Source organism: Fundulus heteroclitus, chromosome 1 (genome assembly GCF_011125445.2).
Source record: "Fundulus heteroclitus isolate FHET01 chromosome 1, MU-UCD_Fhet_4.1, whole genome shotgun sequence".
Taxonomy (NCBI): domain Eukaryota; kingdom Metazoa; phylum Chordata; class Actinopteri; order Cyprinodontiformes; family Fundulidae; genus Fundulus; species Fundulus heteroclitus.
The window spans coordinates 39345431-39369356 of NC_046361.1; the positions used below are offsets into that span (position 1 = coordinate 39345431).

General features: G+C 42.8%; 1 protein-coding gene across 4 annotated transcripts in view; it reads left to right on the plus strand.

Moving 5' to 3' along the window:
* The window catches only part of agap2 (ArfGAP with GTPase domain, ankyrin repeat and PH domain 2), a 50938-nt gene that overhangs the window by 12075 nt on the left and 14937 nt on the right, over nucleotides 1-23926 (plus strand). The window contains exons 1-10 of one of the 4 annotated variants that reach the window (XM_036142717.1): nucleotides 415-2357; nucleotides 11003-11061; nucleotides 15851-15938; nucleotides 17456-17541; nucleotides 17627-17762; nucleotides 18752-18886; nucleotides 19648-19766; nucleotides 23134-23280; nucleotides 23409-23483; nucleotides 23754-23858. In XM_036142717.1, coding sequence (XP_035998610.1) covers nucleotides 1199-2357; nucleotides 11003-11061; nucleotides 15851-15938; nucleotides 17456-17541; nucleotides 17627-17762; nucleotides 18752-18886; nucleotides 19648-19766; nucleotides 23134-23280; nucleotides 23409-23483; nucleotides 23754-23858 — 2109 coding nt within the window. In that variant the 5' untranslated portion in view covers nucleotides 415-1198. Of the gene's footprint in view, nucleotides 1-414; nucleotides 2358-11002; nucleotides 11062-15850; nucleotides 15939-17455; nucleotides 17542-17626; nucleotides 17763-18751; nucleotides 18887-19647; nucleotides 19767-23133; nucleotides 23281-23408; nucleotides 23484-23753; nucleotides 23859-23926 lie in introns of those variants that run through there. The other 3 variants (XM_036142714.1, XM_036142733.1, XM_036142724.1) reach the window with 3 other exon arrangements.

The window sequence follows — 23926 nt, forward strand, 5'->3', positions numbered from 1 at the left end:
AGCCAAGCCTCCCGCTGAGGAGGAGCCACGTAGAGCCACAGGCGCGCACTTATCCACGCACACAGAGAGAAGCAGCTCAGCACCGATGAAGAAGAGTGATGAAGAGTGATGAAACCTTCCAGCAGCAGCAGCAGCAGCTCTGAAGCACAAAGAGAAAACGCTCTCTGCCTTTTCCCTCCAAAAAAATAAACCTTTTCCTCTTTGTTTCCTGCATCTTTCCGTCATTTAACCTTGTCTGCTCGCCTCTCCCTGTCACCAAACCTCTCCTCCCGCAGCGTCCCCTCGTTTAGCAGCTTTTCCAGCCCATGTGTGTGTGTGTGTGTGTGTGTGCGCACCGCTGGTTCACCAACTGCCATTACCCCCCCCCCCCCCTTCCTCCCCCTCCTCCTCGCATGTAGGGAGAAGGACGGAGGGGAGGGGATGGAGCTGGGATGAGCAATAAAAAGCGGGGACGGTTCGAGGGAAGCAGGAGAAGCGGAGAGGGAGAGCGCGGAGTGGTTCTGCATTGTATGGATTCCATATTGGACCAAGGAGGGGCTCGCTGAGGGAGGGGCTCCGGAGGCAGACAGCGAGGGAGAGGAGGCAGGAGGAAGATGGGTGTGTGACGTGCCGAGGAGCCGCTGAGCCTGAGTGACGGCGCGTCGGGCTTTGGAGAGGTGACTGGCCTCGGCGCCTCCCCTGCGCTGCTGCCATGCTGGGCCGCGACGCCTGACGCGCTCCGAGGAAAGAGGTGCTCCAGGAGTCAGAGGCAGGGTCGTGATGGACGTCTCCGCAAATCCACGCAGGCACCTGCTGGCTTCTCCTCGTTCCCTCCTCGCTGCGCCCCCTGAACGGATGCTGCCGTCCACACACCCACGATCACCCACGGTCTCCGCTCGGCTGCGTTAGGATTCAGGTGTGCCGTGAGAGACGTCCACCTGTCCACCGAACAGCTGCTCTCATCCCCCCTGGTGACGTATAGGCTGCAGGCCATTTGTTGTTTTCTGCCTTTTTGCTGCGAGCGAAGAGGACGGGCGGCTCAGTGACGGGATGCAGCGCATGAACTGCCATCAGAAGGGCTTCGTGGTGATGGAGACGCGTGCCTGAGCCGCGGCGGTGCGCATCTGCAGCCACAGAAACAAAAGGCAGAGTTTCCTGCAGCCATTGGAGAAGGATGAAGTGAAATCAGGAAACTTTGAAGCTGCAATTCGGGGGATGGATGAAACCAAATGTCCATCTGCTGTCAAGTCTTCCAAGGAGAAACTTCCTCTTCCGTCGCACCTCAACGCGCAGCTGGCAAACGTGCCGTCGCTCCTCTGGTCACCTTCGTTCACTGACTGGGAATCCACTGAAGCCTGACCACATGAGTGGAGGAGGCGCCCTGCAGCAGCGCACCACCTACCTCATCTCCCTCACCTTGGTGAAGGTAGAGGCTGTGGAGGAGAATGGAGGGGAGGCCAAGAGAAGCATCCAGGAGAAGGAGGCGGAGCCCGGCCAAGAGACAAGTCCGGGGGAAGAGGTCCAGACCGGAGCTGGAGCTCCTGCACGGGCGGAAAATGGAGCTGGGGTGGCGGCAGTGGGAGAACCGCGAAGAGGCGCGGAGGCCAAGGATGGCGAGAGGAAACCTCTCAGTCCCCGGAGGGATGCTCCAGAGAAGCCGCCCCGCAACCTCTCCATCCCCTTCCCCGCTGAGAGGGCCACGATCCAGCAGACCAAGTCCGTAGACGCAGCGGAGTCGCTCCAATGCCGGCCCCTGATCACCACACCGCCGACGGAGCTGGTGGCCCCCAGCTGCACCCCGACCAGGACGAGCCTCCCCATGCGTCCGGCAGGCCAGCGGCCCGTGAGTCTGCTCAAGTCCCACAGCGGCGTGGCCACGCGTGGCCGCGACTCCAGGGATGGTCGGGAGCGCAGCCCCACCTCCGCCCAGAGCCTCGACCGCAAGGATTGCCGCGTCACGACGCGCTCGCCGGGCCCCTGCCGGGCTTCGTGGGCCGAGGCCAGCCGGCCCGAGGCCTGGAGGGAGCTGCGGGACGAGGCTGGGATGTCCCTGGACGTCGGAGGCGGCGGGACGGCGGTGCTGAGAGACGTCCCCAGGAAGGACCGGCTGAAGACGGGGTCGGCCTCCCTGCCCGCCCCCGCCAACCAGGTGCCCAAACCGACGCGCAAAGGTAAAAGCCGCACGCTGGACAACAGCGACCTGAACAGCCTGTCCGAGGACCTGGGGCTGGCCAGGGAGGCGCAGCAGGGCCAGCGCGGCTCCGCCAAGGACCGGAAGATGCTCAAGTTCATCAGCGGCATCTTCACCAAGAGCAGCGCGGGGGGCGCGTCCGCGGCGCCTCCGGTTTACATACAGAGAGACTCCAGTGAGGAGGAAGGTAGGAGGTCACCAACACGTCACTGTCACCCCCCCCCCCAGCTCCAAAGGTTAGGGTCTAATCTACAGGGAACTACAGCCGGGGGTCATCACTGCAAAAAGGGAACCAAAAGTAAATAAGTGCATTTTTCCTCGATTTGAGCAGATAAATAACAATATTTCCCAATGGAATGAGTATATTTACCCCTAAAACAGATAATTAGACATCCTGCACTGGAAATAAGATGACGGAGATGAATTGTTCTTATTTTAAAGGCAAAAATCTTATTCCATTGGCAAATAATCTTATTTAGCTGCTGAAATCAAGGAAAATACGCTCATTTCAAGAAAATTTGACTTACTTCTATTCCCCTTTTTGCAGCGAACACAGCGCATTCCTCTGTGCACAGGCGTCCATTTAAAATGAGTCGGGCTGGAGTTGGGTGGGGTTGGTCTTTTTTTTTTAAAGAACCACACAGAGAGGCCCTTACAGGCTGTCATGTGGCTCAGGGACATCTTCCTGCCGCCATGTGCAGCCGGATCCTGACGATACGGACAGAAAGAATCGTCTTGGTCGGTTTTAATCTAATTCCCTTCAGAGCGGGGGCCGATTTCACACCTCTGCATTGGTAATCAGCCCTCACACACACTGACACCCCCAGCAGATGCACCTCACCGGCTCGCTCCCTGCGTGGGTTTAAATCCCGTAATGAACGCGAAGAGGAGAGGAGCCCTTCACGCTGTCACAGAATATCTGTTAACTCCACAGCCAGCCGAGAACATTTCTAATCCCGTCTTTGATATTCCACCCACTGCAACCTTATGCAGCTGGAGCTTCGTTTTCCTCCCCTCCTCTCTCTTTGTTTCAGCCGGGTTTTATTTTAAAACCCACCGCAAAAAGCACGCGTAGCGTAGCGAGGATTTGAATTAAACAGATTTTAGGCTTTGTGTGTGTTTTTTTTTTTTGCAGCTGGACGCGTCCGCCTCTCACAGACGGGGTTTTCTTTTGAGCACTCGTTCGCTCATTGTGTATTCACGCCGTTTCACACGCACACAAGAACAAGCAGCGAGACCGGCCCTGCGCATGCTCACACATGCTCCGGGCAGGAGGAAGTGTTGCCATGGCAAGCTGCAGGCCTGCCGCTGGTGCTGATGCTGGTGCTGGTGCTGGTGCTGGTGCTGCTACGCCTGGTGAAATAGAGGGAAGAGGCTGTAGTGCAAGGGTGTCCAAACTTTTCATCACGAGGGCCAACATTGTCACATCAAATGCACTCGAGGGCCAAAAAAAATGGAAATAAAAAGCAAAAAAACAGATAGATTTTCCCTTTTACCTGCTCCACAAATTATGATCATGCACTAGTTTACTTAAACAAATGTGAATTTTCCAAAACGGTTACCCGAAGAAGACTTGAGTCAGTCTTTGTTTGAAAACAGTCACTGTATTTACCCAATTTTAAAAAAAAATTAAGTCGATTGTGGTGGACCAAAAGTCTGCATTTGACTAAAAGTCATTGAACAAATGTCCTGTTTATACTATGAAATTAAAGATACTTTGTGTTGTACCTAAAGTTCTCAATTGTAAGAAAATGTTTAACTTATCTATAACAATTTTGCCCTAATTAAGAATGAAAAGTCTCCGTTTGCATCACTCGTATGTGCTGCAGTGTCAAATAATTATTGAATAGCTGTTGAGGGCCGCATAAAATCAGCCCAGGGGCCGGAAATAGCGTAGAGATGCTGTAGTGTATTCGAGAGAGTGAACGTTTTTTTAAGGCAGTGTTTTTCAACCTTTTTTGAGGCAAGGTCCATTTTTTTTCATTGAAAAAATCCCACCAACCAAAAATGTTAAACAAATGATACTCTGTAGCTGCTTATATTAACAATACAGTCATTCTTATCAAAGTTTCTTGGATAGGAATCAAATAAACACAAACATTTATTTTTATCATCTTTTATATTTCTTCTTTAGGGTTAGGGTTAGTTTTCAAAAAATCTTTTTAGACCAATTAGGTGAAATCGGATAATTTTCCACGGCACACTAGTGTGCCGCGGCATAGTGGTTGAAAAAAACGCTGTTTTAAGGTGTAAAGTTAAAAAAAAAGAAACATAACGAAGTCAGAAATTTGAATGGCAGCCACTGGCCGCATGTCTGCTGAAGCTAATTGGCTTTCTGTGCAGCGAAGCAGCTGAAGGATCTCACTGTCCCATCACTTCTGACTCCAGCACCGAGGCCATAAAAAGGTCTTTCAGTCAGAAACGCACAATGAGCCAGACTGTCTCTCTGTGCGTGTCTGTGAGACTGCAGAAGCGACTCGCATGAAAGCCCATCTTCACCGGCCGCAGTCGTCTGGCATCTCCACAGATTTACAGGCAAGCTCAGTTAGCTTGCCTGTAGTCGTTTTTTGTGTTTGATCAACACAAAGCATGAGCACAGCTGGCCTTGTATCCGATACTCTCTCCTGCCAAAATCCCACAGATCTGTAATGCGAATATTTGTTCAGTTCCCTTATTTCATCTTCTTGTAAATATTGAAAACCCTTTACTATGAATAAGAAATAATAAAACTAGTCAACAAGGGATCTTTGTTTGACTGAGAAAGTTTCCTGGATTTTTTGGATTCACTGTAAGGTACCAAACCACTGACAACCAATAGATCCAGATCAATATCTTTGCTCTAACAGAGCTGATTCAAAATGCTGATTTACCGCCTCACCCTGTCACCTAGTTTTACAGAGACCTGTAATGGGTAATTAAATCAAAGGTGTGTTGAATCAGGGAAACATCTAAAGCATGCTGGACACCAAAGGACTGACTTTGGACATCACCGCACTAAATGGTGGCCCTAGAAAAACACAAAAAAAAAAACATTATTTTGTCAGAAAGATCATGACAAATTAATTTGGCTGTAGTTTAGCTTTGATTTTTCTGAAATGGTGAAGCTAAGAGGTATTATAGTTTTTACACATTTTTTCAGGCGTGTTTGCACATGTAGCTTAAGCGCAAGGAGAACATTTTGGGGGCTCGTCCGGGATCTTCTCCCAGAAACACTTGACACGACTTAAAGGCCACAAAAAGTTGTTTTCTGTTGTAATACGTTTCTATTATCTGCTATGAAATTTGATGTGCATGAGCATAAAAAAGTGCACTTATCCTTTACCTAATAAACAATGCCTTGCTGGTACTACTTTGGATCACCGTATGCCTTCAGAGCTATTGTATTTCTTCATGGTACAGATTCAATAATTTCTCAGTGACATTACAACACCATGCAGTTCCTTCATATTTGTTGTCAGTCCATTCATGATGCAGATATTTTTTGATATCTTGGTTTTAATTAGTGGTTCTGTAAGCAACGTTCAGTCTAGCCTTTCAGTTCTCTTGAACCAGCCTCCCCATTCCCCTCTGGTCTTCGATCTTGGGCTGATTTGCTATTTGTGTTATTAAGCAATTTAACAATTTTTTCTTCTTGAATAGCCGTTGTGAGTATCAGTAAATATTGTAGTGTCAAAACAAAACAAAACTAACTAAGACAGCAGCAGAAACCACAATGGCTACCCAAAGAGGAACAAGTGTATACGTCTGCTGTGCCATATGATACAGCTTCACTTCAAAAATAGTAAAGCAGATTCTGTTTACACAGGCTTACATCCTAAAGCTTCAAATTATGTTCTATAAGCAAGTTTCAATGTTTTCTTTTATCAAACCTGTGTGAAACAAAGTTAAACAGCAGATTGTGATTTGTTTGTTTTAGAACTTGTAATAATTGTAGGTTTCCAGCACAAAAACATATTGCATTATGTTGTTAATTTCAGATATGTGACGTCTAGTAGAACGAGGACAAAACAATATCTGGTCCTAACCAAAAATCGATACAGTATTTCTGTTAATATCTCACGCTGTGCTGCATTATAAAGACAATGGGGTTTACTTAAAAGTGGTGTTTGTTTCTTTTCTAAATGCTCCAGGCCTGCTGGAGGCTGTTCTGGGTGCTTTTGGTGTTAATAGTTGTTCTGGACTATATTGGTTTAGGTACGTTGAGGTGTTCATGCACAAAAGATCGATTACCGTATTTTTTGTAATGTAAGTTGCATCAATCAAAAAATGCGTCATACAGAGGAAAAAAAAAAGAAAAAATATATATATACATACATATCCATCCATCCATTTTCCAAACCGCTTAATCCCTCATGGGGTCGGTTGCTGGTGCCTATCTCCAGCGTTCTATACATACATATATATATATATATATATATATATATATATATATATATATATATATATATATATATATATATATATATATATATATATATATATATATATATATATATGTCGCATTTATTTAGAAATTTATTTCACACAATCCAAGAATAAAAACTGACATTTAATCTGGTGTGGCAATTTATTCAATCACACAGCTGCATCCACAACCAGCTGAATAACATTGAACATAGCTGGGAGGGTGAATGGGGCTAAATTAGCATTACAAACCACCAACTTTAACCCGTAAAGTTCTTGTCAGAGCATTTCGGTTTAATTACGCTGAAATTAGACTGAGTGTAACAGTGCTACGTGCTAAGCTAACAGTACGATAGCTGTTTCAGAGCAACATAAAGCTCACGTACATCAGGGGAGTTGTAAAGCGCCCGGACAGCAGACCTGTAAGCTAGCGCTAGCTGTTAGCTTCACGGACAACCTGCTAACAGGTTCTGTCACGGTCTGTTTCCTTCGAGCCGCATCACGCGACGCTTCTCTGCGTGAATTCAGACTGAAACAGAGAAACAACATATGTACATGTGTTCGGTCTTTGTTGTTTATAAGTTAATGTTTTAATTATTTCTAAGTGGTGCAGGAGCAGCATATAGTTTTCTTAGGCCTAGCGAGCCCTCTTGCGGCTATAGTAGTAATGTTTACTACTTGGTTCATGTTGGTTAGTATGATTTACCATTTAAAGTTGATATATAAGTCGTACCTGACTATAACTGCAGCATCGGCTAAACTATAAAAAAAGTGTGACTTATAGTCTGAAAAATACAGTAACTACTGTAATTCCACTAACTCAGTAGAAACCAACACAGCTGTTTGCCCATTCAGCTGTACGGCAGAACAGCTAGCTCTGTTGCTTTGTGGCAAGAAGGTCCTGGGTTTGAAACCCGGCCTGGAGTCTTTCTTGCCTTTCTTTCGTTGCCTTGTACCTGTACCTGTGTAATGACAATAAAGTTGAATCTAATCCAATCATCTAATCTTCTGCAAAAAGTTTGCACGTTCTCCGCATGCATGCGTGGGCTCTCTCTGGGTACTCCAGTTTCCTCCCACAGTTCAAAAACCAGCTGTTAGGTTGATTGGTCTAATACTCACAGCAATCAACACACAAACAAGTAAAGATGAAATTCATCTACCCAAAGAAAGAAATTCTGACGTATATTGAGAATAAATGTCCAGGTTATCTTTAGCTTATTGAAGATTTTACTTTGTCAAACAGTCTCTTTACATAAAGCGTTTCCTCGGGGTTTGCTTTTTGAGGAGGTTTTGAATTTTCTGAATACCTGTAAGAAAGATTTGACAATCAACGAGCCAGAAAACAGACATACATGCATGCTGCCTAGGGAGGCTACTCTCAGGCTTAAAGACTGTTTCCATCTTGGCACGTGAGCCGGATGTTCGGCTCTTCCTCTCTGTGGAATTCATTTTAAGCAGTTTGAAAACCTCTTAAAACTAAATTTTAAATCAGACGGTCTAGGCTCGGTGAAACACGTGAGCTCAAGAAGAAAGAAATCTTCATTTGTCATTGTGAATTAACATTTTCTGCATTTAACCCATCCCCCCAGGGAGTAGTGGGCAGCTTACAGCGCCCGGGGAGAAGTCTGGGGAGTCTGCAGGGTTCAAACCGGGTATCTGCAGCCGTCGCAGAACGTAAACGTACCGCTCTAACCACCAGGCCACCACTTCCCAAGTTAAACTTCTTGTTTCTGTGTCAGTTGGTCGGTCGGTTGTTGTGTCTCCCTGCTTCACCTCTTTGCAGTGACTCAGCACTGAGCTACCAGAAGCTGGAGGAGTGTTTTGGCCATGATTGCTTAGTTAGCCATTAGGAAAACTATGTCCTAGTATTTTCAAAACTGTTTGTTTACCTTTTGTTAGAGAACTGACTAAATTTATGCAACGACATCGTAGGCTCGAAGCCGCCTCCAGCATCCCTCACATGCGCTCCTGACAGGAAACACAGATCTTTATTCACGCTTAGAGGCTCAAAGCTTTAGGCAGGCAGGAAAAGATCTTTAACTTTAAAGGCCACATGTATTATGGATAGACAGTTTAAAATGAATACCTTTATAGTCATACATATTGGATTTGGATCATCTTTACATCTGCGTGTGAATAAGCACGTGTGTTTTTTAACGTTACAACAGTTTTAAGAACGTATATTAAATGCACGGATGAACTGGCTTCTTGTTTCAGGCTCTCAGTCAATATTTAATGTCCTACTGTTTTATACAAATAAAACTATAAATATCTGTATAAAAGAAAGCACTTTTGTATGTTGGCCAAAAATTACAGGACTGTAAATTAATGAATAATCCTTTATGGTCCATTTTACTTGGATATTTTTTTACCAATTAATTGATTTTTACATGACATGTTATACATTACTGTATCATAAAGTTGCAGCAGGTCAGAAATATACATTTATATACCAAATGACGTTGTGAGCTCTGAGTTATAATTTGTATAGATAATGATATACCTGACTGGTTTAAATCTTATTTGAAGGACAGGGACTTTTATGTGTCAGTAGGTAACTTTAAATTAGAGACTACATAAATCACATGTGGGGTCCCACAAGGTTCCATCTTGGGTCCCCTCCTATTAAATATCTACATTCTCCCCTTAGCTCAGATTATAACAAACAACAATATCAGTTTTATAACTATGCAGACGACACACAGCTCTACATCACAATGTCACCAGGTGACCATAAACCTATTAGAACTTTGGCTAGATGTAAAGAACAAATCAATCCATGGATGTGTCGTAATTTTCTTCAGCTGAATAAAAACAAAACTGAAGTAATAATTTTTGGTCCAAAGGCAGATTGAACAAAAGTTAGCTCACAGCTTCAGCTGCTTCAGCTAGGAACCACTGATCAGGCCTGAAACCTGGGAGTAGTGATGGACTCAGACCTGAACCTCCAAAAGCATCTAAAGACAATTACAAAGTGGACCTTCTAGAACCTGGAGAACATTTCCAGGATTAAAGGACTGATGTCTCAGCAGGATCTGGAAAAACTAATCCATGTTTATCTTTAGTAGAATTGATCACTGCAACGGTGTTTTCACAGGTCTGCCTAAAAAGTGGATCAGAACGCTGCAGCTGACCCAGAACCTGCTGCCTGCGTCCTCACTAAGACTAAGAACGTAGAGAACATGGACCCGGTTCTGAAGTCCTTCCACTAAGACTAAGAACGTAGAGAACATGGACCCGGTTCTGAAGTCCTTCCACTAAGACTAAGAACGTAGAGAACATGGACCCGGTTCTGAAGTCCTTCCACTAAGACTAAGAACGTAGAGAACATGGACCCGGTTCTGAAGTCCTCACTAAGACTAAGAACATAGAGAACATGGACCCGGTTCTGAAGTCCTTCCATGGCTCCCTGGATCTCAGAGAATAGACTTTAAAATCCTTCTGTTAGTCTATAAATCCCTGAATTAGCACCTAAATCCATCACAGACTTGTTATCAGGGCATCAACCCTCCAGACCACTCAGGTCTTCTGGCTCCAGCCTGCTCTGCAGAACCAGAACCAGACATGGAGAAGCAGCATTTAGTTCCTATGCTCCACTGATCTGGAACAAACTTCCAGAAAACTGTAAAAGTGCTGAAAGCCAGAGTTCCTTTAAATCAAGACTAAAAACACATTTGTTTAAAGTTTCCTTTAAATGTTCTAGTAAAACTGTTTTACTGAAACATCATTAGTTTGTTTGTAGTCCAACTGTTTTTAAAATCATTATATTTGTTTTTAGTTTATCCCATGTTTTATTTTTGTTTCAGTTTTATTCCAACTGTTTTTTTTTTTTTGCTTTCATTCTGCTCTTATTTTCCTATGTTTTAATTATGTAAATCACTTAATAAGTGCTTGTAAAGCCTTTATGTAGTATTAGCTGTATTTAAATCAGTCTTATCAGGTAGTAGAGGAACCTTCTAACATTTGAATATATATTTTTCGTCACAGTAAAGTGCATTTCAAACCGTGTTCAGTCTGTTTCATTCCTGCCCAACTAGCAGTGACTCTGTGTTTGAACCAATCGTTCTCTTAGCGAATACTTAAAATCATCAATTAGGCCTCACATTATTTAGTTTGAGAAGGCAGATAGTGTGGAAATCGAAAGCATTTTTAGGCAGAAGATTAATCAAGTCGTCCCTCATTTAAAGCAAGGGGGCTACAGAGCGGTATGGATGCACCTTACTGGAGTCCCTGCTGTAAACCAAAGGTTATTTTCATTAATGTGACCCGCAGGACCACCCGGCCAGCCCATATTGCAGATGTGTGATTTATCTGCCCTACCAATGGACAGTTAAAGATGGCTGCCCTCCTCACTGCGTATAATCAACATGATGAATCCCTCTCTGTGTCGGCAGCTCGCTGAACATTTGTCTCTGCCTGTCTTTGCAGTAAATATCGCCAACAGCCAGGAGTGGATGCTGAGCCGATCCATCCCGGAGCTGAGACTGGTGAGTGTCCGTTACTGCACCTCACAGCCCTGTGCGTCACCAAATGAATTACAGCAAAACAACAGAAAGAAAAATAAACTCTTCTACGGGTTTTTTTTTAACGATCCAGCAGGCGATGACGTTTTCTGACTTGTTTGTGTTTGTTGCAGTCGGCCTCTGGGAGAATTATGTGTTGCGCCACAATAAAAAAAACAGTTTCAATGCAAATTAGTTCTTAACATGAAAGGTTAATGTCTATACCTAAGCTGATTTTTAGCCATGACATTGTTAATCAAGCACCAGCTCTGGTAAAAAAAAAAAAACATTTAAATAAAATCACCTTTTATTGCAGAAATATAATCTTAATTTTTTGCTTAATGAGGAAAATTAAGTCCTGATTGTTAATTAATCTCTAACATCAACTTTAGCTTGATCAGAGTGTGAAAGTACTTAATCTCTGACATGCCACATAGGTACGCAACTTGGGGTTAAGTGCCTTGCCCAGGGGCACATCAACATGTTATGGGGGAAGCTGGAATCAAACTCACAATATACCAATTGTAAGACAACTACTCAACCCATTGAGCTTATAGAAATCTGCTGTGAAACTCGAAACTTAAAGACAATATATAATTCTAACTAATGTGGTGGCTGTTGCCAGCAATACACACACACACACACACATATATATATATATATATATATATATATATATATATATATATATATATATAATCATGATAACGATGTAAATAAGACCCTTAAATTTTGTTCTGTTCTTTAATTGTAGGAGAACGATCTCCCACTGGAATCTGAACCTTTAATTTAACAGCGGGGCTTAAATACCATCATAAGAAATAATAGCTTATAAAAATTCCCCGTTAGCATAATTGTTGATGAACCTGCTGCTAAAACCTTCTACGTCCCTCTATGGCAACTAGGACAACACCTGCTCTACAGTAAAACGTTGCACATTTAAAAAAAATCTAATATACTGCTTAGCAATAAGTTATGAAATGCAAATTTCATGCAATTTTAAGTTATAACAAGCGTGTTGCAGGTCTGCCTGAATATCTGTGGTTGTTTTATTACTATTAGACAAAAACGCAAAATGTTTGCTTGATAAAAGAAAAACAGCTGGTGTTGCAATTTATGCCAGCAAAGCAATCTCACTCTAAAAAAAGTTTAGAACGTCTCCATCTGCGTTAGATTCCTGTGGAGCCCTAGAGGAGTCATCGCAAAATGTTTTGCTTGTTGAGAGAATGTGCGCTCGTTTTACTAAATCGTGTGCACAATTTACTATATTGTGCTCTCGTTTTACTATAGTGTGCGCTTATTTTAAGCATAGTAAAACGAGGGCACAATTTATTAAAACGAGAGCACAATTTAGTGAACATGATTATAGAACATTGTGTGCACGATCTACTTAAACGTGGCCACAATATGTAAAACGTGCACTCAATATTGTCTTGACACATGTAAACATGAGCACGTTATAGTATATTTGAGATCTCGATCTACCAAAACGCACCCACGAATAATTAAAACGTGTGCTTGAATAAATAGGCCTACAATGGGATCACGTTTTATTAATTTGAGGGCTCAATTAAAGGAAACGTGCTCACAAATTATCACGACCTGAAAAAAAATATCACTTAAAGTGAGCTCTCCCGGGCTCCGTAGATTCCTGTGCTGCTGTGAAAAAGTTTGTTTTTCTTGAATTTCTGTCAGGCCACACCAAAACAGTGAGGGTTGCAAAGGTCCTTCAGGCGGTTCTTTGGACACCCCTGATTCAGTCCAGCCCAGGCGTCACCAGGCTTTCTGATACTGACATATATACGTAGACGCGTCATAGGGCGCAGGTTCGCACGTCAACGTCACCGCCATATTGTATGTGGCAGAAAAAAGTTGAGTTCTGTTATTGTGAACGTGGATCAGAGAAGATGCCTCATTCCTGTGCTGCAATAAATACACACACACACACACACACACACATATATATATATATATATATATATATATATATATATATATATATTTGTGTGTGTGTGTGTGTGTGTGTGTGTGTGTGTGTATATGTGTTATGAATATAAGGATCAATTTGTTAAATCTAAACATTGTGTTCTTCATTATTTCATAAAACCGTGTCACATGTGAACCTTTAGGAACAGACTTTTTGGGTGAGTATTAAAGAGGTAAAATTAATAAAATGAGGAAAAAAAAGTCCGAGGTCAATACAGTAAAAATAAACTAACAAACACAAAAGTGATAATCTTATGATAAAAACATCATATTATGAGAATTAAGAGGGAACATTTCCAGAATAATCACAGTTTGCAGAATTATTTCACTCCTGGAGTAATAGGGCCAGGTTAGATTATTTTAATTATTTTTATTCTTTAGGAGAATAAATTCAGGAGAATGAAGCTAAAGGGATACGAAAATAAACTTGTAATATTACAAAAAAAATACTACGAATACAAAGTATATTCAGAGATTAAAGTCCCTCTGATACTGTTTAAGTGACTGAGTAACTGCAGATTTGCCACATTAAAGATGGCGGACGCTCTGACGCATCGCAGCATAGGCAGAACCCGCCCAATGACGCGTCTACTCTTATATTATGTCTATGCTGAGAGCTACTTCAGTGGTGTTGTCATACGAAGGGCTACCTGACCAGACCTTTGATCTAGAAGAATCAGCATTCACCTTAACTTTATTTAAAATAAACACATTTCCCATGTTTTGTTATATAGATATTGTCATTTTTAAATTAAAGTGTGAATAAACAGGAAGAGTAACAGCATAAAATAACGTTTTAGATGCAGCTCACGGTTGGATTGGGCTTTTTTTTTACAACAGGCTCGTGGGCCCCACATGTGGTCCTCGGGGTCTTCTGGGTACTCCAGCTTTCTCCCACGGTCCAAAAATCATGACTGTTAGGGAGAGAGAGACCAGCCCCCCTTAATTTACACACTCTGGTGTTTTAAAGAGATCATGACGCCATGATCCTGGATAACAATCCCCAAGCATCACAGACCCTCCACCGTACGTAACACCAGGCAAGAGGCGCATATCCACAAGCTCCTTCCTCTCATCCTGAGCCTGCCTGGAGTCTTTGTTACAGAAAAGCTCAATCTTAGCTCAACAAGGCTCCCAAAGCAAACTCCTGGCATGTATTTGTGATGACAGGATAGAAAAGACCGTTCCCTGGTTGTCGTCTTTTGAGCCACCTGTCCTGCCGGTCCAGAATATTTAAAGACGTCCTGGTGCTCAAACCGGGCCTGTTTCTGCGTCAGGTGTCCTGTTTCTGGGGGTTTTCTTTCCTCTCTGCAGTCCTGCTTATGTTTGCCTACAGCTGGTTACACCACAGCGCTTAGGATGGACCAGTTTGAAGTATGCAGGGATCTTGTACTTGGAGTTTTGTCATCTGCTCTTATTTTTACGGATGTTTTTGGACTTATTGACTCATTTTGGACAAACGTGGAAAAGTTTTGCACCCATTTAGAACTTGTCTTTATGTCCCGTGTTTTACAGAGTAGACCTCTTCAAGAAGCTAAATGAAACTTCGTAGATGCATTGATTCACACAGTTCAGGACTTTTAATGATGAATATCAGCGAGATATTCATCCCATGTGCAATAAATCCATAAAAAAATCAATATTTTTGTCCCTCTTTTCAGAAAGTGAAACTCATATATTCACGAAACATGTAGTGAACTGTTTCTGGTGTTTATTTCCAGTAATTCTGATCTTTCTGGTCTACAGAAAATAAAAACCCCAAATTCAGTGTTTCGGAAAATTAATTACATAAGATTTAAAAATATATATTTTAAGCAGAAATATTAGACATCTGTAAAGTCTGTTCATTCCTACGCATTTAATCCTTGGGCTGGACTCCTTTTGCATGAATTCCTGCATTGGAGGAGGTCCACCTGTGGTTCTGCTGAGGTCCAGTTTGCTTTAATAGTGTCCTTCATCTGCATTGTTGGTTCTGGTGTCTCTCATCTTCCATTTGAAAATACTTCGTAGATCCTCTGCAGGGTTCTGGTCAGCCCAGTTGACGGCCAATCAAGCAGAGCAACAGGACCAGAACCAAGTCCTGCTGTAAAATGAAAGCAGCTCGTCCATGCGGCTTGTCAGCAGAAGGAAGTATGGGTCTCCACTCCTCCTCCAGACTCTGGGACCCTGATTTCCAATCGAAATGCAAACTTTACTTTCAGGAGAAAAGCGGATTTTGGATTTCTGAGCACCAGTCCGGTTCTTTTCCGCCTCAGACCCGGCTTATATGCTTGTGTCTAGCAGCTCTAGACGTGCTGACTCCAGCTTCAGCCTGAACAATCCTCTCAAGGCTGCGGTTGCTGGAGCCACTCTACCTACCACACTTTTTCCTTCCACTCAACTTTCTTTGAATCCACTTGGATACAGCAATGTTCTTTTGTGGCTTTTCCTCCTTGTGCTTTCAAGAGCAGCTCTAATTTTTAGAGCTGTTCTTGTACATCTGAAACTATAAAAAATGATTAGTAATATTTAATAATGGGTGTTTGTGGCGTTGGACGGTAAAGAGCAGGACGTCTGCTTATAGACGTTCTCGGCACAGCAGCGTCACTCTTCCATCTCGTGTTCATATGCGGATGATGTAAAACAGCGACAATTAGAGCTTCAGTAAGAGTCCAAATGAACACGTCAGAAAGGAACTGAAAGTCTGCACGAAAGATTTTAATCAAATCTGACGGTTTAATTCAAGATGTTCTCCATCACTGACCCTGAAGAACTTCTTCTTGCTGTGTTTCCTTCCCTTTTCTCACAGGGCATTCTAGGCAGCCTGAAAAGTGGAAAGTCGGCGCTGGTGAACAAATACATCACAGGCAGTTATGCTGCAGTTGAGAAGCCTGATGGTAAAATAAATGTTTTTTATTTTATTATACCCATGTATTTAGAAAAGTAGTGAAGGGTAATCTGATTAGCTGTTGTACGCCTCTCTGCTGAGATGTGCCAACGTTCTTAAGGGTGACATTCAATTCAATTAAATGAAATTGTATTTATATAGCACCAATTCACAACACGCATCATCATCAAGCCTCTTTCCACAGTCAGACTCCATCAGATCCTCCAGGTTGGTGAGAAAGTTTCCTCTCCAAGGAAACCCAGCAGGTTGCATCAAGTCTCTCCAAGCAGCATTCACTCCTCCTGAAAGAGCGTAGAGCCACAGTGGACAGTCGTCTGCATTGTTGATGGCTTTGCAGCAATCCCTCATACTGGGCATGCATGAAGCGACAGTGGAGAGGAAAACTCCCCTTTAACAGGGAGGAGAACCTCCAGCAGAACCAGAACCAGGCTCAGTGTGAACGCTCATCTGCCTCCACCCACTGGGGCTTAGAGAAGACAGAGCAGAGACACAGAAAGCACAGAAGCTCACATTGACCCAGGAGTACTTTCTATGTTAGAGAAGACAGAGCAGAGACACAGAAAGCACAGAAGCTCACATTGACACAGGAGTACTTTCTATGTTAGATGGTAATAGAGGATGATCTGTCTTCCCTGGATGACCAGGTAAGACAGGTGTACCTACTATGAAGAAAAAAATTTGAGAAAACAAAAAGTTAAAAGCTGAAATGACAACAAACAATGCAGATTGGAGAGCAGTAGGAGAAATCAGCAGAGTGAGAGAAATAGACCCTGATGTCCTCCAGCAGCCTAAGCCTATAGCAGCATAACTATAGAGATAGCTCAGGGTAACATGAGCCACTCTGACTAGAAGCTTTGTCACAAAGGAAAGTTTTAAGATTAGTCTTAAAAGTAGACAGGGTGTCTGCCTCACGGACCAAAACTGGGAGTTGGTTCCACAGGAGAGGAGCCTGATGGCTAAAGGATCTGCCTCCCATTCTACTTTTAGAGACTCTAGGAACCACCAGCAGACCTGCAGTCTGAGAGTGAAGTGCTCTGTTAGGAACATACGGGGTAATCAGAGCTCTGATATATGATGGAGCTTGATTATTAAGGGCTTTATACGTTAGAAGAAGAATTTTAAATTCTATTCTTGATTTAACAGGAAGCCAATGAAGGGAAGCTAAAATTGGAGAAATATGATCCCTCTTGTTGATTTTCATCAGAACTCTTGCTGCAGCATTTTGGATCAGCTGAAGACTTTGAACTGCATTTTGTGGACTTCCTGATAGTAAAGAATTACAATAGTCCAGCCTTGAAGTAACAAATGCATGGACTAGTTTTTCAGCATCACTCCTGGACAGAATGTTTCTAATTTTAGCGATATTCCGGAGGTGAAAAAAGGAAACTCTGGAAACCTGTTTAATATGGGATTTAAATGACATGTCTTGGTAAAAAATAACACCAGGTGATCCTGGTATGATCCTGATTTGACACGCTGTTAACTAACTTTGTGTGTTCCTGTCAGGTGGGAGATATAAAAAGGAAGTGCTGGTGGATGGCCAGAGTCATCTGTTACTGATCCGGGAGGAAAGTGGGGCGCCTGACGCACAGGTGCGTCTCTCTGTGTGCCGAGTGTTTCCCATAAAACCCATAAAAGCTGAATCAGCTAACGTCTCCCCTTGCTCTGGTTCTCCAGTTCTGCGGTTGGGTCGATGCCGTGATCATGGTCTTCAGTCTGGAGAACGAAGCCAGTTTTCAGGACCTTTACCAGCTCTACAGCCAGCTCAGTGCACACCGCTCTGACATCCCGGTCATTGTCGTCGGCACCCAAGGTACTCTCTCCGTTCCCATGATGAAGTGTTACATATGCTGAGATTAGACTGGGCCTGACTCACAATGTCCACAGTGTGTGGAACCAATAAAGCAGTTCTTTAGTCTGGAGAAATGCTGTTAAACAAGCCGGGTCTTAATTTAACACAGAGAGGTTCTGTGCCTGCTAAAGGAAGCACTTTGTTCCAGAGTTATTACAAATACAACTTGCAATGATGATCTGAAGGCAAAGTTGGATTTTCTCTCGTTTAGAGAGAAACACTTAAGGTAACCGGACAGCGCTCCCAGAGGCGTTCCCTGTGAAGTGGACGGTACTTCATTTAGAGCGGAGAGACATTTCCACGAGAACAAACAACTGACCAAGGGTTCCTACAGTCAGACCAGGGTTCCTACAGCCAGACCAGGGTTCCTACAGTCAGACCAAGGGTTCCTACAGCCAGACTAGGGTTCCTACAGCCAGACTAGGATTCCTACAGTCAGACTAGGGTTCCTACAGCCAGACTAGGGTTCCTACAGCCAGACTAGGGTTCCTACAGTCAGACTAGGATTCCTACAGTCAGACTAGGGTTCCTACAGCCAGACTAGGGTTCCTATTGTCAGACTAGGGTTCCTACAGCCAGACCAGGGTTCCTATTGTCAGACTAGGGTTCCATCCTTCTGTTAATTGCTCCATCCATCAGACACTCATTGACTCATAGTCACCCATTGTTTCTATACCATAAAGGAGTTAGATCGGGTCTAGGTCTTCTGGAACAATATGAAATATCATATTTAAAATGTGTGAAAAATCCTGACTAGTATAAGGTTCTCAGATCATTTATACATCATTGATGATGTCATACTTTTCCAGTTGCCATTTGTCGTTTGTAAGAACCAACCTCGGCTCATTCAGAGACGCATAGCATCTTGTGATAAGTGATAAAATAAGACGTGTTAATGTTGTACCGTTTTACTTTAACCACGTTTCTTCTGGCTCATCCTGCATGTTCAGACAAAATAAGCAGCACCAACCCCCGTGTGATCGAGGACCAGAGAGCCAGGCAGCTGTGCATCGATGTGAAACACTCGCTGTTCTATGAGACCTGCGCCACCTACGGGTTCAACGTGGACCGAGTCTTTTCCGAAGGTGAGTTAACTTTTCCAATCGGTGGCGTCTCATTCCAGGCCCACGCACTGAGCTATATAATACACTACATAATCGCCCGCTGTTAGAACGAGTCGCTTTGAAGCCTCCAGCCGCCATATTGGTACTCCCTATTTTCCCCCAGTAACTAGGGAATATGTGCGCTACAGCATCGAATAACGAGGATTTTCTCACGTTCAGGGGGGCTTAAAACTTTTAAAATGTCAAATGCCATATACTTTTATGTTATGTTCTAAAACTATCAAGTACTGAGAAAGTCATGTGCTGAAATATTTTGCATTTTATTTATTTAAATATACATATATAACATTTATAAATATATAAATAACAATATACAAAAACATATATTTACATATGTGTATACATATATATACATAGATACATATACACATACTTATATATACATATATATATATTTAATATGAATAACATGTAAAATATTTCAGCAGCTAATTTCCTAGTAGTTGATAGTGTTAGTACATCCACTGACTGTAGAATTACCTGTGAAACGTTTTCACACAGCCAGAAAACTGCTTGTTGTTGCAACCAAATCCTGTGGGATTCTGTGAGAGTAGGGAGTAGCAAGATGGCGGCCAGTGAGTTCAGTTTTTCGGCAAAATCAGCACTCCAGTGTATTATATAGCTCAGTGGCCCACGTTGGACAGGCCTGCCTGTTACAGGACGTTCTGACGTGAATCAGAGCGGGATGAGACAGTTCAGTCTGAGCTCTGTGTGGTTTGCAGCTGCCCAGAAGATTGTAGCGCAGAAGAAACAGGCAGCGCTGCTGGCCTGTAAATCTCTGCCCAACTCACCGAGTCACTCTGGAGGCTCCACACCTGGATCAGCGTCGCTGCCTGGACAGGTACCACGCCTCCCGCATCCACGCAGGCTGGTTTCTAACATCTCATCCCGTTACATCCCGCTCTGCTTTGGTCACTGCAAGAAAGGGAACTAAAAGTAAGGACATTTTTTTCTTGAAATTAACGGATTTGTCCTTGATTTGAACAGGTAAATACGATTATCTGCCAATGGAATGAATATTTGGACCCCTGAAATAAGAAAATTATATATACTCCACTTGAAATAAGATAATGGAGATGAATTGTTTCTATTTTAGGTGCAAAAATCTTATTCCATTGGCAGATAATCTTATTTACCTGCTAGAATCAAGGGCAAATACACCAATTTCAAGAAAAAACTATTGCAAAAGGAAAGTAAAGGGGGGTGATTGGCTCATTCCCAGGGAGGTAGATTGATGCTACTAATGCAAAGGTGTATAAAACATCATGCCCAGTGTTAAATGATTGATTTTAAAGAGTGATGCAGAAAATCCCATCAGAGGAATTAATGAGAGTTTATCTTTCTGCAGTGTAACGCGCTGCTTTAGGCTCAGCGTCTGTTTTACCATTTACAGCGCTGTAAAATGTTCCATTACAAAAAAACAACAAAAACAAAACAAAGTTAAACCTAATAAACCAGATCCAGTGTCCAGAATTGATTAGACCTCAGACTAAATGACTGGTTGTTTCACTCAGCTGGCGTTGTTTTAATTGAGCCACAATGGAGGTTTGTGCAGCCGGTACGTCATGTTTAAGGTAATCTAAATCAGATTATGGACTATGAAGTCTGGGCTTTGACTAGGCCCATCCAGAATCCTCATGAAAACTTGCAGATGGCCTTTGGATCACTGTCATCCTTCATAATCAAAGTGCCTTTGAGCTTAAGGTCAGATCTTTCTTTAGGAGTTCCTAATAGAGAGCATCATTCTTAGAGGTGTCAGTTGTGTTTATTTGAGCTGTCCATGCACTTAAGCAGCAAAGCAGCCATGACACTACCCCCCCCCCCCCCCATGTGTGACTGTAGCAATGAGGAAACGATCCGCTAGTTTAAAGTTAGAAGTAACGGGAAGGATGCCTCATAAAAAGTCACACCTTTCTCATCTGCTCTAGAAATTCTTTAGTTTGGGGCCAGATGTGCTGCTTTTGCGCCTACTTCATGCCGTTGAACAGGAACTGTTTAGTGATTACTATGTTTAGTTGGCACAAGCTGGCAATGTGACATCCTGATGCCTTCTTCAGTGAAAATTAACTTCCTGCTTGTTGCAATCAGCTGATTTCTGCTGGGCTCTTCAGCAGCTTTGCCGAAATTATGATTGTTGTGAAATTAGTAGAGATGCACCGACCCGATACCCGCATCGGATATCGGCTCCGATATTCGCTAATTAGCTGGATCGGATATCAGTTGAAAGATCCAGCATTCCAAATTTTTATCGTACAATTATTATTTTTCTTGGCGTACAATTATTATTCCGAATTAATATGATACACAGCGATACAGTTACAGCGATCTAGTCACTTCTGCTCTAGATCTCAACATGCAATATGGTTGGTAAATTCAACACCACAAACTTAAAGAAGCGTGTCCAAAAGCGCCGCGCTGAAGAACACGCAGACCTTTTTTTAATCTTTATTTCAAGATGCCTGATGCCTTCACTCACATGGCACGGTGAACGGTTCATTCATTCAACAGCGGAGCGGTATCGGCCGATATGCTCAGCCCAGGTATTGGTATGGTATCGTATCGGATTGGGGGAAAAAAACTGGATTGGTGCATCTCTAAGATAAGATAAGATAAGATAGGCTTTATTGATCGGCTTTATTGAAATTCACTTGTCACATCGGCTCAGTAATCAGTAATCAAAAGGAGGAAAAGGTGCATCAGGTATATACAGTGTGTCCATATATATATACAGTGGATCAAAAAACAAGAAAAATACAAAAAGGAAATAAAGCAGAGATTTAGGATGTCTTATGTAAATTCACGGTGACTATAGACACATTAAAGTGGTAATAACAGCAGAAGTTAATTCTTTTCAGGATTATTGCACAGCTTATTGCACAGTGTATTAAATAGAATTGCACATTGGTTGTTACAGTTATAGTTACATAGTTATATAGTGCTCCTTCACTGCAAAAACGGATCTAAAAATAAGTAAAATATTCTTAAAGTTAGTGTATTTGTCCTTGATTTGAGCAGGTAAATAAGCTTATCTGCCAATGGAATGAGCATTTTGACCCCTAAAATAAGATAATTAGACATCCTGCACTTGAAATAAGATGATTGAGATGAATTGTTCTTATTTTAAGTGCAAAATTCTTCAAGTTCCATTGGCAAATCATCTTATTTACCTGCTCAAATCAAGGACAAACACACAAATTTTAAGAACATATTAATTACTTCTAGTTCCGTTTTTGCAGTGTTTTTATTTCCTCTAGGAATTAGCCGACTGTTTTCTGCAGGACACAAAGCTAGTTGGGGTCTCTTTTTCTTTAACAACTCAATGCATTTTCTCACCAACAATAAAAACATTTGCGACAGGCTAAACTGAAAAGTTTCTGCTGCTGCCAATTTTCACATTACACTGCAAAAAGGGAACTAAAAGTAAGTGAAATTTTCTTTAAATCAGTGTATTTTCCCTTCATTTGAGCAGGTAGATAACACTATTTGCCAATGGAATAAGATTTTTGCACTAAAAATTGGAACAATATATCTCCATTGTCTTATTTTATTATTATTATTCCTTTATTTAACCAGGAAAAGTCCCTATGAGATTAACAATCTCTTTTTCAAGGGAGTCCTGGCCAAGATAGCGGCAAAAGATTACATTACAATTTACATTACAGTTTACAATAACATCTATCTAAATTAGAATTTCATAAAACAGTTACAAGCCATATATCTCATTTCCAAACTTTTGAGCAATCGTTTAAAATCCTTCAACTTCCAGTCTTTCTGAAGATTGTTCCATGCTGTGGGGGCAGAGTACTTAAAAGCTGTCTTTCCAGCTTCAGTGCGGATACTAGGTACAGACAGAAGGTACAGATATCCTGCATTTATTTCAAGTGCAGGATATCTAATTATCTTATTTTACAGATGAATTGTTCCAATTTTAAGTTAAAAAAATCCTATTCCATTGACAAATTTAGCTTATTTAGCTCCTCAAATCAAGGAAAAATATACTAATTTCAAGAAAGTTTTTACTTACTTTTAGTTCCCTTTTTGCAGCGTACAATCAAATCTGTAGAATAAACTCGTTTGATCCGTTTTAGTTATCTGGATAAAAAGGGAAGACTTTGCTTCCCTTTTTATCCAGATACATTTTATCACTTCCTCCATCACACTCACCCTCATCCTCACTCTCTCCATCTCCATCCCCCCCCCCCTCTCAGGCCAGTAATGGCCCCAGCAGCAGCTACGCCTGCTCCCTCCCCTCCACCCCCGTGGTTGGTCACAGAGACCTGAGGGCGGCTCAGGGGGAGGGCAGCAGCAGCAGCTCGCGCCTGAAGAGCATCCCCAGGCGACCCTCCCTGTTTAAGGTCAGTCCCTGCCGACCGTTTGCTCTCCTCATTCCTCATCTCACTCCCATTCACCACTCCATCCACCCCCCCACTGCCCCGCCCGTCTCTGCTGGGCTAATAAACACTTCCCCCTGGGTTTGTTTCAGAACCGGGACCCGGACAAGAAGGCAGGCGATCCGAAGGGAGACCAGAGCGGCGTGCGAGGCCTCCCCCTCAAACAGGTTTGTGTTTCTGCACAAACAAAAATGCAAATCTCTGAAAAAAAAACTGTGGTGAGCAACGTTTGCTACTTCCCTTATTCAGATGAGAGACGGGAACCAAAAGGCATCTGTGTGCTGATTGGACCGTTACCTGAGCAGCGTCTTCTCTAACCTTTCTATTAATACAGGAGCCCTGAGCGGCGGCGCTTTGAAGCAGCTGCTCTCTCTCTAAATTTAGGCAGAATGCGTCTGGTGTTAAAAGCCGCACACGTCTTCCTCTGTTTTCATCAGGGCATCCTGTTCAAGAGAAGCGGCAACTCTCTGAATAAGGAGTGGAAGAAGAAATACGTCACGCTGTCCAACAACGGCACGCTGTCCTACCACTCCAGCTCCAGTGTAAGGAGAAACGCCCGGACCGATCCATAACGGCTAACGCTTCAGCTTATCGGCCTCGTCTGCAGATC